This window comes from Lycorma delicatula, chromosome 8 (genome assembly GCF_047948215.1).
Source record: "Lycorma delicatula isolate Av1 chromosome 8, ASM4794821v1, whole genome shotgun sequence".
Lineage (NCBI taxonomy): Eukaryota > Metazoa > Arthropoda > Insecta > Hemiptera > Fulgoridae > Lycorma > Lycorma delicatula.
Genome location: NC_134462.1, coordinates 112118322 through 112134314, shown reverse-complemented (window position 1 = coordinate 112134314; position 15993 = coordinate 112118322). Strand labels below are relative to the sequence as shown.

The window sequence follows — 15993 nt, the reverse complement described above, 5'->3', positions numbered from 1 at the left end:
ACTGGCTACTATTAAAGTTAGTTTATGGTTTATTTCTCTCTCCACAAAATTCTAAATTAAACCTTAATCCGAACCTTTCTCCACAGAGCAGATTAGCATTTTAACAAGTCACCATAACTCTGATTGATTTCCAACTGACTGAGTACAGATAACACGGCATGGATTTTGATCTTGCAAGAGTTACCTGCTGCCTAACATTTAGATCTTGTTTTCCTGATCATAAACATATACACTACAGTATATTAAAGTATGAAAAAACCTGAGTTGATTAAGTAACTGGTTCAGAATTACCATATAAGGAATAATGAACTGAAAAACCACACAAAAATAAAAAAATTATATTTTTGTTTAGAAAACGCATGCCTAACAGTTCTTAAGTCTGTGATTAGCCATTTTGTACAGTTATTTGACAAATCAAGAGTGAAGATACTAGGGCAAACAATTATTTGATCTTGTCTATTTACAGAGAATAACTTACTGCCCCATCTAATTAAAAGAGATTTGTAACCAAATAAAATGTTACAAATCATGTTTCGTTTGATCACAGAACTATAAAATAAAAATTAAACACATCTAATTTATCACTGTAACTACAAATTATTGCAGACCAGTGTTGACAATAACGCCCATTTTACCACCCACTAAACCATGGCCCAATTAATTAATCTTTCGTCATCTTTACAAAATTAATTTCATCAAAAATTCAATACTCATAAAATTCACATCAGATAGCCTTTAAAGGATTATTCTACATATTTACAGTTGTTTCAGTTATTTAACTTAAACGTTACTACACATAATATAAGTGGTACAAGCAGTGTTGCATTAGTTACTTTTGAAACAAAATTAATTAATGATTTTTTGTTGCCTAAGTGGAATATGTGCATAATGTGTGCATTGACTTCAAGTCAAATGAAGATATCTTTTATCTTCAACACATGATAATGAATAAATGAAATGTAAAATAATGTAATAATTAAAACTAGATAATGTATTAGTTAAAATTATGTAAATGTAGGATTATGGAAAATTATAATATTTTTTCAGTATACACGAAATACCGCCTACGAACTCGTCTTGCAATTTTTTTAACATAACCTCAACACACACATACACACAATTAAGTAGAGTGAAAATGAACCAATTTAATTCAATTTTACATAACCGTTACTTTTGACAAACTTATCAGTTACCAGTTTTACGATGTAGTACTAAAACTTAACAAAATATATGTAGCAGTTTAATGATGTCTTCAAAAATACAAACAGAATTCCTATGAGGAAAAGAATTCCTATGAGGAAAATAGTATGATAATTACGTCATTAAGTTACATATAACTAAATACAACAATTATCGTGAAAGCAATAAGTTATTAAAAAACGTTACTTGTAATAAGTAAAAAATCAAATATGATACCAAATACTGACAGCTAACCACGCTTCAACCCTTAAACAATTTCAGCTGATTTAGATTTACAAAAAAATCAGCTGCTTATACTTGGTGGAACGTCATGGCGCTCTTGTAACTTACGTTTGTTTTCACTTAAAATAAAGTTTTGTTTAATAATTATTTTATCTGAATTGTGGTAAATTTTTGCAGGTACCGTTTTATATTTCAAAATTAATTATGTTTTGTGCTTCTTTATTAATTGCACTTGAGGGGGTTGTTTTTGGTATCCGTTGAAGAGATCCCATTAGCAAAATGAATGTTCTAAGAAATACAAATCTTATTTTTATCGTAATTAAAAGTGTTTTTACATTTGAAAATCAAGGGTTTTATTATTAAACAAAGCCAAAGAGAGAACAACATTAGCACAAATTTGGTGAGTAGATTTTCACTGTTACATAATATTTAAATAATATGACCTATGGTTTATATATTAATACATCTAATTAAAAAAGTTATTTTTTTAACTAAAATTTAGAAAAGCAATTGCTAGTTTGACACTGTAACTTTTGCTTAGCAAGTCAAGTGTTTGTAGAGTTGTTTTATTGATTTACAAGATATTCCACAATCTCCAGGTACATAGTTATATATTTTTTTATCTAGATTTATTTTTGTATTTACTGTTTACAGCAGTAAGAAATCATCAGATCAGTGCGTTTGTTGATTAGAACTGAACAACATAATGTTATGTTATTCAGCAATAATTTACAAGAGCAAAAGAGATCTCTTTCTTAAGTAAAGGAATAAAATCTGTTCTTTGTAAATGAATAAGAGTGGAAGGCTTAAGGTAGCCAGGAAATTCTACGTTGTTAAACGATTCATTTATTAAGTTTTTAAAGACATAATAGTACTTACAACATCTTCAAAAATACTGGGAGGAATTTTAGTTAGCAGTATATTCTAAGTCAAATTATTTATCATAAAAAATATTTTTATGATTTTTCTTCATTTTTTTGTATTGTATTATATTTACTTGATTACCTATACATAAATTCATTGTTTCAGGTGTATAGAATTAACTTGCATGTCATGGGATGGAACATTTACAGGTGTTTCCTCTTCATAAACATAATGAGTATATTAATGAGTGTGTTAGATTACTTAATTCAGAATGGCCAAGGAGCGAAACAGCTAGGTAGGTAAGACTTAGATTATTAAACATATTTAACAAATGTTTAACAACAAAAAAGTTAATTCCCAAAATAACTAGTACCATTTAATAATACTATACAGCAATTATAATTTCTTTTATTTAATTTAAGTATTAACGAAATACAGTTAAAGAATAAAGCCATTACACACTGTTGGTAATAATAATAAAATACTAAATTTTTTGATGCCTGAACCACTGAAGTTTTGACTTCCATTTATCAGTAGCAAATCACTGAGTTATAACTGTTGAAAGCTTTCGTTGTTGAAAACTTGTTTCTTTTTTCTTTGTTCTGTTCCTTGTTTTATATAGCCAGCCTCCCATAATCTTTGACCATTAGTAATGTCTGTCTAATTTATGTGTGCGTTTTGTCTATTGCATTTTTTTATTTTAATATAGACATTGTTATTAAATATTATTCTATATATTTTTTTTTGCAGGTTAAGAAGTTTTCAAGCTTCATGTGATACTTTGCCTACATCCTTAATAATGATTTATACTCCAGATCAAGTGTCTGTTGAAGTAAATGATTTGAACATGAAAGAAACATCTGACAAATGTGACCAATCAATGGAAGAAAACATATCAACATTACCTTGTACACCAGTTGTTGTAGGTCATAGTAAAATATCAAGGCTTTGTTCTTTACTGGATGCATGTTTCATTGAATCAGGTAATCATCATTACAGTTTTTTTCTATACTACTTATTGCAGTACAATAAAAATATTTTTTTTGTTATCAATGAATCGAAGTAATGCCAATTACGCACGCCTCACAAGTGGGACAGTGTCGGACACAAGTCCGGCTAGATGTTAGTAAAAGCCTATGTGTTCCCGCTTCCTACCAACTAAAGCTCCTATCTCATCATTCCTTCACCCCCGGGGCTGACCCAGCCATAAAGCTTTGCACAGCCCCAGGAGGTGCCTTTGAGCTCAGGGGTTCAGGAGTGTTTGTGCATCATCACTGTAGCCCATCCATGCAAGCGCAAATGAACTACAGCTCAACAGGAAGCTGTCTGTCTCCCCCCTCACTCTCTTGACCATTTCTAGATTTCCATTTTCTAGATTGTTGTAAGAGACTCTTGAAACCAAGGTATTTACACAGGCTAATTTATTGTCATCACCTCTAGTTCCTTGTTACGGATGATGCAGCTAACCATTCTGGAGATGGAGTTCCAGGTCTCTTCATCACTCAGCATCTAGTGTTACCTTGTGTTAATGGGCTCAAATGCCTATAGTTGTACTTAACAGTCTCCCATCTATGGCAACGAAAAATTACATGCTCAGTCTACCTTCTTGAGTGGTAGGTCATATGACTCCCTTTTATCAGTTCTCTCATATGTGTCGCAACACATTTTGGCCAGAAGTTCCAGCAGGGGCAAGTTCATAAGTACAAAAACTGCCTCAGCGGACACAGTGCGATAGGCTGAGCAAGCTCTAAGGGCCACGTGCCTTTGTATGCTCTCAAGCCTGCATACATTCCTAGCCAAGTTGAGCACTTTGCACCACACCAGGATACCATAAAGGATGATTGATGCTACGACACAGGAATATATCTTCCATTTGGTGGATTTTGGCCCTCCAATGTTTCTGAGCAGGCTGCTCAGTCCCTGTACTGCCTTCTCTGTCTGCTTGACTACATATCTAACATGATTGGTAAAAGAATGCCGTTACTTGACCTCATTAATGGGAGTAATAACGTGCCCGTTCACCTCAAACTGAAACAGCACTAAACGCCTCCTCTCAACTAAAACAACAGCTTTGGTCTTATGAGATGCCAATCTCAGATCATGATTATTTAACCAATCATCAACCATAACAATAGCTTGTTCACTTCTCTATAACATCTAATTCCTCCCTGGTGATGACAACAAGCACCAAGTTGTCGACAAAGGTGACTGCAGAGACCCCTTTGGGGTAAGGGAGTCCAAGAACACCATCATTCACGAGGTTCCACAGGGCAGGCCCAACCACCAAGCCCTGCGGAATCCCACACTGGACATCAAAGAATAATTGTTGGTTTCCAAGCTCATACACTATCCTTCTATTCTGCAAGTATTGTTGAATGATTCTCTGCAAATACGAAGAGATTCCCTTGTTCTTTAGGGCATTAAAGATGGATTCCCAGCTCACCGCATTGAATGCATTTTGAACATCCAGGAATATCACTGCAGGAATACTTCTGTTCTACCAGGTGCCATTTGCAGCCGCCAGGCCCGTAATAAAATTGGCAGCATCAATTGTGGAACACCCACGTCAGAAGTCAAACTGCCTGTCGCTCAGTCCACCCTTTGCTTCAATCTCCTGAAGCAATCGGTCCACAACAGCTTTTCAAATAGTTTGAAAAAGCTGTTTATTTAACACAGCGGTCGATATTTATTTGATACAGCTAGAACATCAGGCTTCTTGATAAAGACGAGTCTAGACAGTTTCCAGCTATCAGAGATCTGATCTTGTGAAATCATGAAATTCATGGCATTAAGGACCAGTATGGGAGCTACCTCTGTGACAACCCTCACCACCTCTACCAGAATCCCATTCAGTCCCAGGCTTTTTTGGAGTCCCATCCCTTGCACTGCAGAAAGAAGCTCATGCAGCTCAAAGAGGGGAAGTTCTTCAGTAACAATTTCTACTCGAAGAGGATCAGCCGCCTTTGGAAATAAGAACCTGGCCAACTTTTCTAAGTTACTTACACAGTAGTGAGGATGGGGAGATGACACCCAAAATGCCCCATGAAGATTTTGAAGCCCAATCGTTATCTATCTCTTTACAAAGAGACTGCCAAGAGTCTCTTTTGGCTTTCCTGATAGCCAACTTGAAGCTGCAATGGCAGGACAAGTACTCCTCTCGTGCCAAGTTGAAATGAAGAACGTCACACCTAACCGCTCTCTGGTAGATTTGTCTACATACAATGCATCTACCTCTCAATAAATTTAGACGGGAGGACCACCAGTAGTTTTCCTGTTGGTGCTATCATGTCACTATGACATGATAACACATTCCTCTCACATTCTTTGGCCACTATCCATGAGTACTTGAGGAGAAGAAACACCAATAAGGCTAACAGCCACAGACTCCCTCAATTCGGAACATCCCTCTTTGGAGACTCTCTTGTAGAGCCGATGCTGCCGGGCGAGTCCAGTAAAATCAGTTGGAATTAACAGACGGTTGCTAAGACTTTCTGTCTCCAATACCCAGCTATGTCTTGGCATTCATCACTGTTTTGAGAGACTCAGCAGCTTTAGTAGCATTTTTAACACGTATTTTAAGTTCCTCGTTATTGCCTCGTCGCAACAAGAGAACATCAGCAACCTGGTCAGCAGTCACTGGGTTCTTCATAGTTCTAAGAAGGTCAGCATGCAACCTTCCAGAAGATTTAACTACCAGCATCTTCATGTCCTGAAATTCTGTAAAATGTATCAGACAGGTTCTGGGATCAAAAGATTTGAGTGGTAAAAGTTTGGAATGGACCCAGTTCGCATAGAATTGGGAGGATTTTGGAATAGGATGGACTGTAGAGGAGACACAGGAAAAAAGAAAGTTCCCTTATAAACAGTGTAAGAAAAATTTCTTATACAACAAATTTTCAGTGTCCTTGTTTACTTCTCAACGGTGACATAATAATAGACAAGCACCAGCTTCTCTATTATCTTAGAAAAGTTTAACACTGGATAGGTTATGATTTTCTATGTTAATATAGGAATAACCTGTAGCAACTAAAAAAACTCGAAGAGCAGCACAATCCGTTAATCAAAAATCATAAAATTTTGTACATACATCCATAAAACACTAACCGATAAATCCACACTACATATCCAAAAAAAAACCGTCCAAAAAACACTAAGAACACAGAACTCAGAACAGCACAACCACACTGGATGAGTTTCCTTCCTTGACTAATAAAAAAAAATAATAATAAAAATATATTAATTTTGATCATCCATACCTGATTTATCTAGATTAGTTGTATTTGAAATTTCTAGTAAAATTTTAAGGAAAATATAATGAACAAAGTTTATAATAGTAACTCCATTTTAATTGCTATTTAGGTATAAAAGCCAGTCTTTTGGCATATTAAAATTCATTAACCCGAAGTAAATAATGCATTTTCTGAAAATGTTCCATTAGTATATATTGGGCCCAGTATTTATACTGAATGAGGATAAATAAAAGCCATGAATATTTTATATATAATAGCTTATAGCTTCTATACTTTTTTAAGAAATTACTAAACTCTTTTTAAAACCTACTTTTTAAGTAATTACCTTGCCTTAAAACTTGTACTGGAGAATAACAAGAGGCATTTTGAACAGTACATAAAAGAGTATCAAGTAAAATAAATAAATAAATAAAAGAGTAAAAAGTATCATAAAAGAGGTCATTTATTAAGTCAGCAGTGACAATGAGGCATGCTGGCTCTGAAAAGAGTTATTCTGTGATATTAGGGTTTTAAAGATGCTTTCTGAGCTACCCTGAGATTCTAAACTTCAGTTGATTCTTGAGATAATAGTGTTGATTTCTGTAGATCTGTTGAAATCAGGGCCTGACTAGGGTGGTCAACTGCAGTGAGGTGAACAAAAGGTATAACAAGGTGAACAAGGTTTGAGCACCTTTTCCCTATTTCTTCTTCTTTCTGGGTGGATCAGTCTCCACAATTTTTTTAACAAATGCCCTAATCTACACCTCTCTACAGGTTTTTGTGCTTAGCATATTCATTCTGCTGTGGAATTTGAAATACTGACATTGTATTACTTCATTGTCAATACAACAGGTGATAGTGAAGTAACACGACCCAAATGACAAAAATTGTTTTTTAGAAAGCCTTTTTATTAATTTATAAAATAATATTAACATTTACAAAAGTATTATTTAAAAGTTTATAATAAGTGCTGGGAATTGGTCCACTATGATTTTCAATGCATGCATCAACACTTTTTATTTTGTATGCGACCTTTTTCAGTGTAGCAGCAGTGATATTTGATATACAGTCCTTAATATTTTGTTTAAGTTGTTTGTTTAAGTTCAAAATTGGGAGCACTCAGGTCTGGTGAATGAGGAGGCCATAAACCACAAGAAATTATCCAGTCATGAAGAAATTGCATACTACTGTTCGCTGTGTGTGCAGTTGCTCTATCTTGTAGCCAGCAATCACGTTCATCAGCATTTAGCAAAACTATAAACTACATGATTATTTCTTGATACTGTTCAGCTGTGATGGTCTCTGAAAAAAAGATAAAAAAGATGATCCTAATTAAAATATCTTTTACAAATTTAACTACATTCCTACAAAGCAGAAAAATTTGGGTTGCATAACTTTACAATCATCTTGTAAACTACAATTTTTAACTACAATTAACATCCTGTGAGAAAATAACTAATCAAACTGATATTCTTGTAAGAATTTTTAATTGTTCTGTACCAGGTAATTCAGATGTTACTGATTACATTCATGGATTTAAATTAGATGATTCAATTGGATATATACATACATTCATGATGTCAGGGGTTTTAAATGTTTGGTCTGCCTGTTTGCATTGCCCTTTGCCCTTGAACCTTTTGCTATACTTGTGAATTTATATCTTGGATAGAAGCCACTGTATTCTTGTGTGCTGTGATTCTTCTAATGCATTTCTAAAAGTATAATCCACTCAGCCTGTAATTTCATTACTACACAATCCATTCTAATTATCTTGCATTATGAAACATCAGCTGAAGGCAGTATGGCAGAATGAGTAGGTGTCCATTATCAAGAACAAGTTTCATCAAATAAAAATTACTGTACTAATGTGTGATAGAAGTTGTTCTGTGCCATTAACTTCCTGTGCACACCAGATTGACACATATATTCTTTACATCAATATCCCAGATGTAACTGTATACCTAAACAAAAACATGATCCAGATGTTTTTGAATCAGTAAAATATGATTCAGTAAAAAAACTTGTTCTTTTGTTATTGTCAACAGTGAAACTAACAGCTTATTTTGTTCACTGCTGATTTCCATGTTTCATTGTTGACAATAATTTTTATTTCAATAACCATTGAACCTTTTGTTTCCAGAGCGTGATAATAGTTTTAAATACTTGAAGTTTGCATTTTTTTGTTTGAAAATGCATTTTGTTGTGGTGTTGATTTCACAGAATACGTGACAGAAATCTTTCATCAAAGTTTTCCAGAAAAATTTGTAAAATCATATTAGTATGCGAAACGTATTAAACTGGAGAAAAGATACATCCAAGTCTGGAAGATTATCTATTCTCATGAAGGAAAAATTGGATAATAATTCTGATAGTGTAGCTCATAGGTAGCTCATAGTAGAAATAATAAAATCTCTCAGAAAATTGGCATAACAGAAATCAAAAGTATTATCCACAGAGCTATGTGCATTTACAACTTCATATATACATTTCAAAAATTATACCCAATCAAAATAACTGCAATTCATCAATTATTCAAAACTGATTTTCCTAAACATGCCATATTATCATAAACCAAGTTGCCAATATTTTCTAAACTTTATAAAATAAAAAGGAGAAGACATTCTCCATGTAATATTTGTTTCAGATGAAATGTGGTTTCATTTGTCAGGCCTTGTCAACAGTCAGGTGTGGTCCATGAATAATCTTCATGAGATCTTGGAATGACCAATATTTGACAAAAAAAATCAGAGCTTAATATGCTATATCGTAAGTGGATAATCATTCATTTTTTCCAGAACACACTTAACTCAGAACGTACTGCACCAAAATCAGTTATTCTTTCATTGACCACCCAAATGGAAATTGGTGGAGCATATTTCCTACAAGATAGAGCAAAGCCAATGTTTCGCTAAATTTTCTGCATGAAGTTTTTAAAATAGACTCATTTCAAAGTACATCTGGCCATTGTGATCCCCAAATCTTACAACTAGAATTTTATTTATGGGGAGTAATGATAGAATCTGTTTACAAGAACAATCATCATATTCTGGATGAACTGAAAAAATTAATGTAACTGTTTTTGTAAATTCAATCACTCCTTTGGTGCTTTAGTGTATATTTTCAAACATGTCAAATGACAGAGGGAAATGATGGCCATATTGAAAATTTCCTGTAAATAAAAATTTGTTTATGTAAGTTTTATTCCTGTTTCTATCACTGTTATTTGAATGTAATAAACTAAATTTTGTAAACACTGGTGCAGTTTCTTTTGGGTCACCTGTTAATGAATTAATGTGCCAGTATCTTCTTTAGGTAACTGCTACATAGCAATTCATCACATTTTCTGTGGCTGTATGCTTTATGTGATATTCAATTGGCAATTTAAACTAGCATACACTATTGGGGGGATATTAAGCAAAATCTTTTTTAGATTATGAATTCATCTAAAAAACTCAGGGTTTGTCTCTGGTGTGTGTGTGTGTGCGCGCACATGTGTGTGTGGTGTAAAATAATTGTAAACTGGAAAATTCCAAATGTTGCCATAATGGTGTCACTCCACTTGAAGATTGAATCAATTAAATAAATAAACTATTAAAATTTCTTAGATCTTCAGATTTTCTCAAAATTTTAGTGAATTTTTATTTTTATTGGAGCCCTTCACATACTGACCTCACTTTACTTGTACTATAATGTGTACTATATGGATGTGTTTTTGTATTTATTGCTTACATATTAAAAAATTAAGTTACCATATTTATTCACGTATTCACACACCTGAATTTTTTTTAATATTCAGTCAAATAAGTATCATTTTCTCACTGAATATCACATTTTAGTTTCATTATAAACCTATGTAGAATCATATCCTCACATAAATCATGCATAGACTTTTAGATTAAAATGTTAATCAAAAAAGCGTGTAAATTATGCGAGTAAATACAGTATTTTTATTTTTACAAATGCTTTAGTTCTTTCTATTGTTTTTCTTTTTTGAGTGATGCTGTGTTATATTTAATTTATACAGCGGTTTGTGTGATCTCTTTGTAATATGTTTTTGTTTCTGTTTGCTATGTACACAATATTTAAAATTTGTTTTTGTCTTGTTTTATGTATTTTACAACTTCACTACCAAAGTTATTCTTTATAATTAGCTGTAGTGCAGCATTCTATAGTGATTATGTTTTTAGGCAATAACATGATTTTTTCTTCATTCTTTAAAAAAAAGAATAAGCAGTTGATTCTGTCACTGCAATTAGGTGTGGTTTTGATTTTGTTCTATATTTTATATAGCACATTATTATAGTGGTTATAAAACTTATAATATTTTAATCTCCTCAACCTTTGGGTTGATGAGATTAAAAATTTAGTTAAAGAGTTACTCCTTATCTGTTAAGGAGATATAATTAAGGAGTTATAACATAACATAAGATGGGTCTTACATACAGTTTTCTAATCAAAGTGTCTCTTAAATCTCCTTCCTTCATCTCATCCATGAACCCTTGTCTAGATCTTCCTCTAACTTTTCTTTCTTCCATTAAATCCTGTAGCACCTAGTCTGTAGCATCTAGTAAACCAGTTGGAATGTCAAAGCAAGTGGTCAATCATACCTCTACTTTTAATTGTTGATATTTATTTTCTTTTTTCATCTTTTTTTGTTAGTACCTCCTCATTTTTCACTCTCTCTGTCAAGAAACAAAATTCTTCACCACCATCTCAAAAGTTTGAAGTTTATCCTTTTCTGTTTTTCTTAGGGCCCATGTGTTGGAGGCATACACAGGTACAAAAAATTAAAATTTTTACCAGGTGTTTCCTTGTTATCAGAACAAAACTTTGATACCAGTAAACTTCTCTTACTGCACAACACTTCTTTGGCCTGTGCTATTCTGCTTTTAAAATCTATTAAGCTTCTTCCATCTAATAAAATATTACTTCCCAGTATTTAAATTTTGTAATTTCTAATTTTCCTACAGTTTCTGTAAATTCTTTCATAGCCATTTTGATGTATTAGTTGAACAATAAGGTTGACTGAAACTTGTAATACTGGGTAATAAATAATTATTATAATACTTCTATGAACTATCTACTTCCAAGATAATTAAAAATGAATAGCTTTTTATAATAATTGTTAATTTACTTAATTTGTTATAAAATTAAAAAAGGTATTCTGAACATTTTAAAGATAATAAATGATATTTATTGATTTATGTACAACAGTTTTATCATAGTTGGGTGTTATTTTAATACGTTTGGAATGTTTTATTTGTTGCAGTAATAATCCATAAATTGTATAGAGGAAAAGGATGGGGTAAATATTTAATGGAACAGACTGAATTATTTGTTAAACAGTAAGTTTTATTATTACTGTATTATTTGCATTAATTCATTGATAAACAGATGTTTTCCTGTAATAATGCACCATAATCAGAGTAGTAAATGTATAGTCTGAATTAAAATGAGTGCAGTTGCAGATGTAAATGTTTTCCATTAATTAGATTTGTTGTTTTATTTAACTGGCAACATTTTACCAATTCTTGGGAGATTGTGTTATACCCTTACAAAATCAAAATAAGTGTAGAACTCAAATCGTAACAAGCATGAGTTCACATGACTGGTGTTTATCAGTTAATGTATTCTCTCACATTATTCACTTAAGTAGAAGTACTGTTTCTTAAATTGCTTAAGGTAAAAAGAAATACATTATTGTGTAACCTATAATGTATGCATATATGCTCGATGGATAATTTCTGTGTAGATGATTTAATGCGAGTCAAAAATGGCATAACATTCTTGTAATAATAAAAATTGCACACCAGCTTAATGAGAAAAATAAGGTCTGAAATAGTTTCCCATTAATTTCTTCAGTGAGAAAAATATAGTGTCATATAAGCGTGTCAAGCCCACTTAAATGTAAATGACACCTTCACTGCATTTACCATAAGGCCTGGGCAGTATAATGATATTTATTTTACTCAGGAAAAGAAACTAACTTGCACCACTTGTACTCAGATGCTTTACATCCATTGGAAAAACCAGGAGCAAATTAATGCTTGTGTTTCTAAATGAAACACTCCATTATAAACAGTGTTTTCCCTCAGTTACAGAATAACCTGTAATAATTCAAAACAAAATTAGCTAATCAGTTATTTGAATCTCATTGCAAAAGATTCTAAATTTTTTGAGCATTTGCATGTATATGTATGTCAGTTGTAATCAGTCTGGTGAGATTTGTTTTTTTCTTATCTTAAAAGGGTCTAGGGGTCTGCTTTTTTTATTTAATCAACTTTTTTTATCATCCTACATTCCCTACTGAGCAGAAGTTATGTAATAATTTTTTTTTTTTTCAATAGATGTTACTCCTTAATTTGTCACTTTGTATGCTGTAGTCTTTTTATCATGTATAAAGCACCCAAGATATTATAAGTGTTAATTTAAATTGCTTTCTCCTGGAGTATTGATGTTTGGTAACAAAAATGTATAACAAAAGTAGCTTTTGTTATACATTTGCTTCAATGAAAATATTTTTTCTAAATAATGAATCAAATATAACAGTGTAATGTTTTCATTAGATACAGAATATTTTACAGATTGCTACATCACATTCTAAATTTGTTGTCAGGATGTTATATTAAGTTTACGGACATTCTATGATTAGATTTATTAATGAAAAGCTCTAGCATAGGATGAAAGTATCCAAAATAATACATAAGAGATATAATAATAATTAAGAGATGGGAAAATAAATTTAAAAAAACTAGAACAACAAAAAAATCCTAACTAAATTAGTTTTAAATTTTCTAAGATGCAAGTGTAAAAATTCAATTCAAAAGATCACTTAGAAAATCTGCACTTAATAATGTAATCTGTTCACTTGATATTATCTTTTCTCAGTTAGATATTACATAATTTAACTCTTCTTTAATGTTTGATTGACTGTATAGATTTATCTATTTATTTTTTCTTGTATATCTTTAAATTGCCTTGGCTTTCCTTTTTTTTAGAAACTCAATTTTTCAGAATAATGTGTAGTAGTTTACTGTATTTATCATTTTAAAATTATGTATAAATTTTATTTTTCATCTTTGATTACAGACTTGGTATCAGTAGTATTTATTTAACTACTGTGGACAAGCAGGGTTTTTATAGTCACCTAGGTTATACAGAAACAGAGCCTATACCTGTATTTGGAGGAACACCATATAATATATGTTCATCATTCAAACAGTTGTCAGTATCATCACCTTCATCATCAGCTCCTTCAACAAAGTCATCAAAAATTGACACCAATAATGACAAAGTTACCAAAAAAAAAGAAATTAGTAATACAAATTCTTCTGTGCCACCACCTCCACCATTACCATTAACAGAGCAGACCAATGATGTAACTAAGAAAAAAAATGCCATAGGTTCAAACAAAACATTCATGTATAAAACTATTTAATATTTTATAATCTCTTTTAAAAAAAGAAAAATCATATCACATGAATTTAGTTAACAGCACAAATTAAAAACTAGTAGTTACCTTGAAAAGAATTTTTTTTATTTAGTCCCAACTGCTAAATTATAACTGAATAGAGTAATCTCTAATGTAAGAAAGAATAAATTCAGCTTGATGTATAAAATAGAATAAACTTGGATAAAAAAAATTACAAAGAAAAACTACCTAGTCTGAGGCAAGACATCCACATGACAGTTCAGTGGCACTTAGGATATTTTAGAAAGTTAGACTTATCTGGAATTAACCATTATTTATTACCAACATGATAACTCTTCTAAGTATTTTTTTAAAATCTCAATAAAAATATTTCAAATTTTATGTGCTTTAATTCTTGCATCGTGAAATCTTTTAACTAAATATAGTCGTAGTTTGTAAACCACAAAAAGAATGTTTTCCATGTGGAGATAGAGCCTGGTTTGAAATTTTATAAATCGCATTATATTTGCTGAGAATTATATTTGCTTTAATTTTATGGTAAAATACAATCTCAAGAGTACAATTAATATTTTTCTACAGATAAGTTAAGTCATTCAAAATATATATATGTATTTTTTGTTCCAAAAATTTTTTGATTGAAAATTTTATATTCTTGAAATTAATTTATATATGATTAAGCTTTGTGAGTTCATTTTAAGTTTACCTAGAAAGAAAATTACAGATATGGTTATCTCAGTCAACATTAAAATAAGTTCAGTTTTGTAGGTATTTTTGAAATCAGTTTAAATATTAATGCATGATTCTTACAAAAAAATCAGAAGAATAAATATACTTTTTTTTAGTTTTGTATGAGATGCAAACATCTGAAAAATTCAGTTTAATGCATCACAAAAAAACATTAGTTTTATAATTTTTATTGGTTTGGTTTGATAAGAAAATTCACTATGGGAATGAATTGAGATTATTTACTGTAATTTTTGTATATTTTTTAAGGATAATTTATTTTTTTTAAATCTCACCACTTAAGCTTGGCTTTGCATGGGATGTAGAAATTCAATAATTTTGTAGCATCTGAAAAATGCCTGACCAGGATTTGTACCACCAGTACCTTCCAGATGAAAGGCTGAGACGCTGTCACTCCACCACAGAGATTGGTGAATTTTATTATTATTTCTTTTCAGTTATAGATATATATTCAGTTGTAGTTTTCAAATAGAAATATGAAAATTATACACTCTAGAATAACAAAACGTATCACTCCAGAATAAATTGACATAAATAAATTCACCATTATGCATTTAGGTCAGAGGTCTGTAATTTTATTACTGATATTACTAATAAACTGACTGAAACTGAAGATAAAGACATCTAAGATAGGATGAGTGAAATTTCATATAAATTTCTCTTGCGTGTTGGTCAGTAATAATTTTATTTTGAAATTATTACACTGATATGTTGTTATTTATTGATTTCAACAACTAAAGACTGACTTCCAATTACAGCCTCTTCCCTCTTTTTTTATGATAAATTTGTAGTGATTTGAACTTAGAATCGTCCTGAAAAGAGTTCAAATATTTCTGGATTGTCAGATAGAGACTTTATATCTCAGATATTAAATATCATTAATATAAGTAGTTGTTTTATATTTGAGAAAAAAAATTTAATTAATTCAGAAAGTGTAAGGTGTGCTGATATTAACCTAAGTTTTTAATAATAATGTATTATATATTTTTTACTTTATCTGTATTAATTCTCTGTTATATAAATATACTTTATAAGTTTGTAAAATTGCCTGAGTGTTGTTATAGTATTTACAAACATTATTTTTAATTATAGCTAACTGTTAACACTGCCATGTTTTTTTTAATCAATAATTTTTATAATAGGGTTGTTATTTGTGAATTGTGTGGCTGTGATTTTTAAAATGTTTTACTGTATAATAAATGTTTATTTTTAATTGCATATTTATTCTACCTTTTATGTGTATTATCCTACATACCACTTTTGAAATAAAAGTTTATGTAATATTAAAATAAAACTCGGTCA

The 15993-nt window shown here is 31.1% G+C and overlaps 2 protein-coding genes across 14 annotated transcripts in view; one reads left to right on the top strand and one right to left on the bottom strand.

Annotated features, from left to right (window-relative positions):
- The window catches only part of MED6 (mediator complex subunit 6), a 32142-nt gene extending 30612 nt beyond the window's left edge, over nt 1–1530 (bottom strand). For 6 of the 11 annotated variants that reach the window (XM_075372456.1, XM_075372459.1, XM_075372458.1 and 3 more), the window contains exon 1: nt 1417–1530. The gene's annotated coding sequence lies outside the window, so the exon portion shown is untranslated. Of the gene's footprint in view, nt 1–1052; nt 1077–1171; nt 1319–1386 lie in introns of those variants that run through there. The other 5 variants (XM_075372449.1, XM_075372451.1, XM_075372450.1 and 2 more) reach the window with 5 other exon arrangements.
- Naa80 (N-alpha-acetyltransferase 80) lies at nt 1486–15909 on the top strand. Of its 3 annotated transcripts, XM_075372446.1 has the most exons (5): nt 1489–1822; nt 2452–2581; nt 3037–3269; nt 11785–11860; nt 13605–15909. In XM_075372446.1, exons 2-5 carry the CDS (start codon nt 2481–2483, stop codon nt 13951–13953), a joined length of 759 nt encoding a protein of 252 aa, XP_075228561.1. In that variant the 5' UTR covers nt 1489–1822; nt 2452–2480; the 3' UTR covers nt 13954–15909. The 3 variants fall into 3 exon arrangements, with proteins under 3 accessions (XP_075228562.1, XP_075228561.1, XP_075228560.1); XM_075372447.1 differs by lacking the exon at nt 2452–2581 and having other exon boundaries at nt 1486–1822; XM_075372445.1 differs by lacking the exon at nt 1489–1822 and having other exon boundaries at nt 2472–2585.
- Nucleotides 15910–15993: the final 84 nt, after the last annotated feature.

Bases quoted from the DNA above. Each gene is read 5' to 3' on its own strand.
- Naa80 (XM_075372445.1), top strand. From the start codon at position 2,476: ATGGGATGGAACATTTACAGGTGTTTCCTCTTCATAAACATAATGAGT. The intron at 2,586-3,036 runs GTAAGACTTAGA...TTTTTTTTGCAG, and splicing joins GGAGCGAAACAGCTAGGTAG to GTTAAGAAGTTTTCAAGCTT. The intron at 11,861-13,604 runs GTAAGTTTTATT...CTTTGATTACAG, and splicing joins ACTGAATTATTTGTTAAACA to ACTTGGTATCAGTAGTATTT.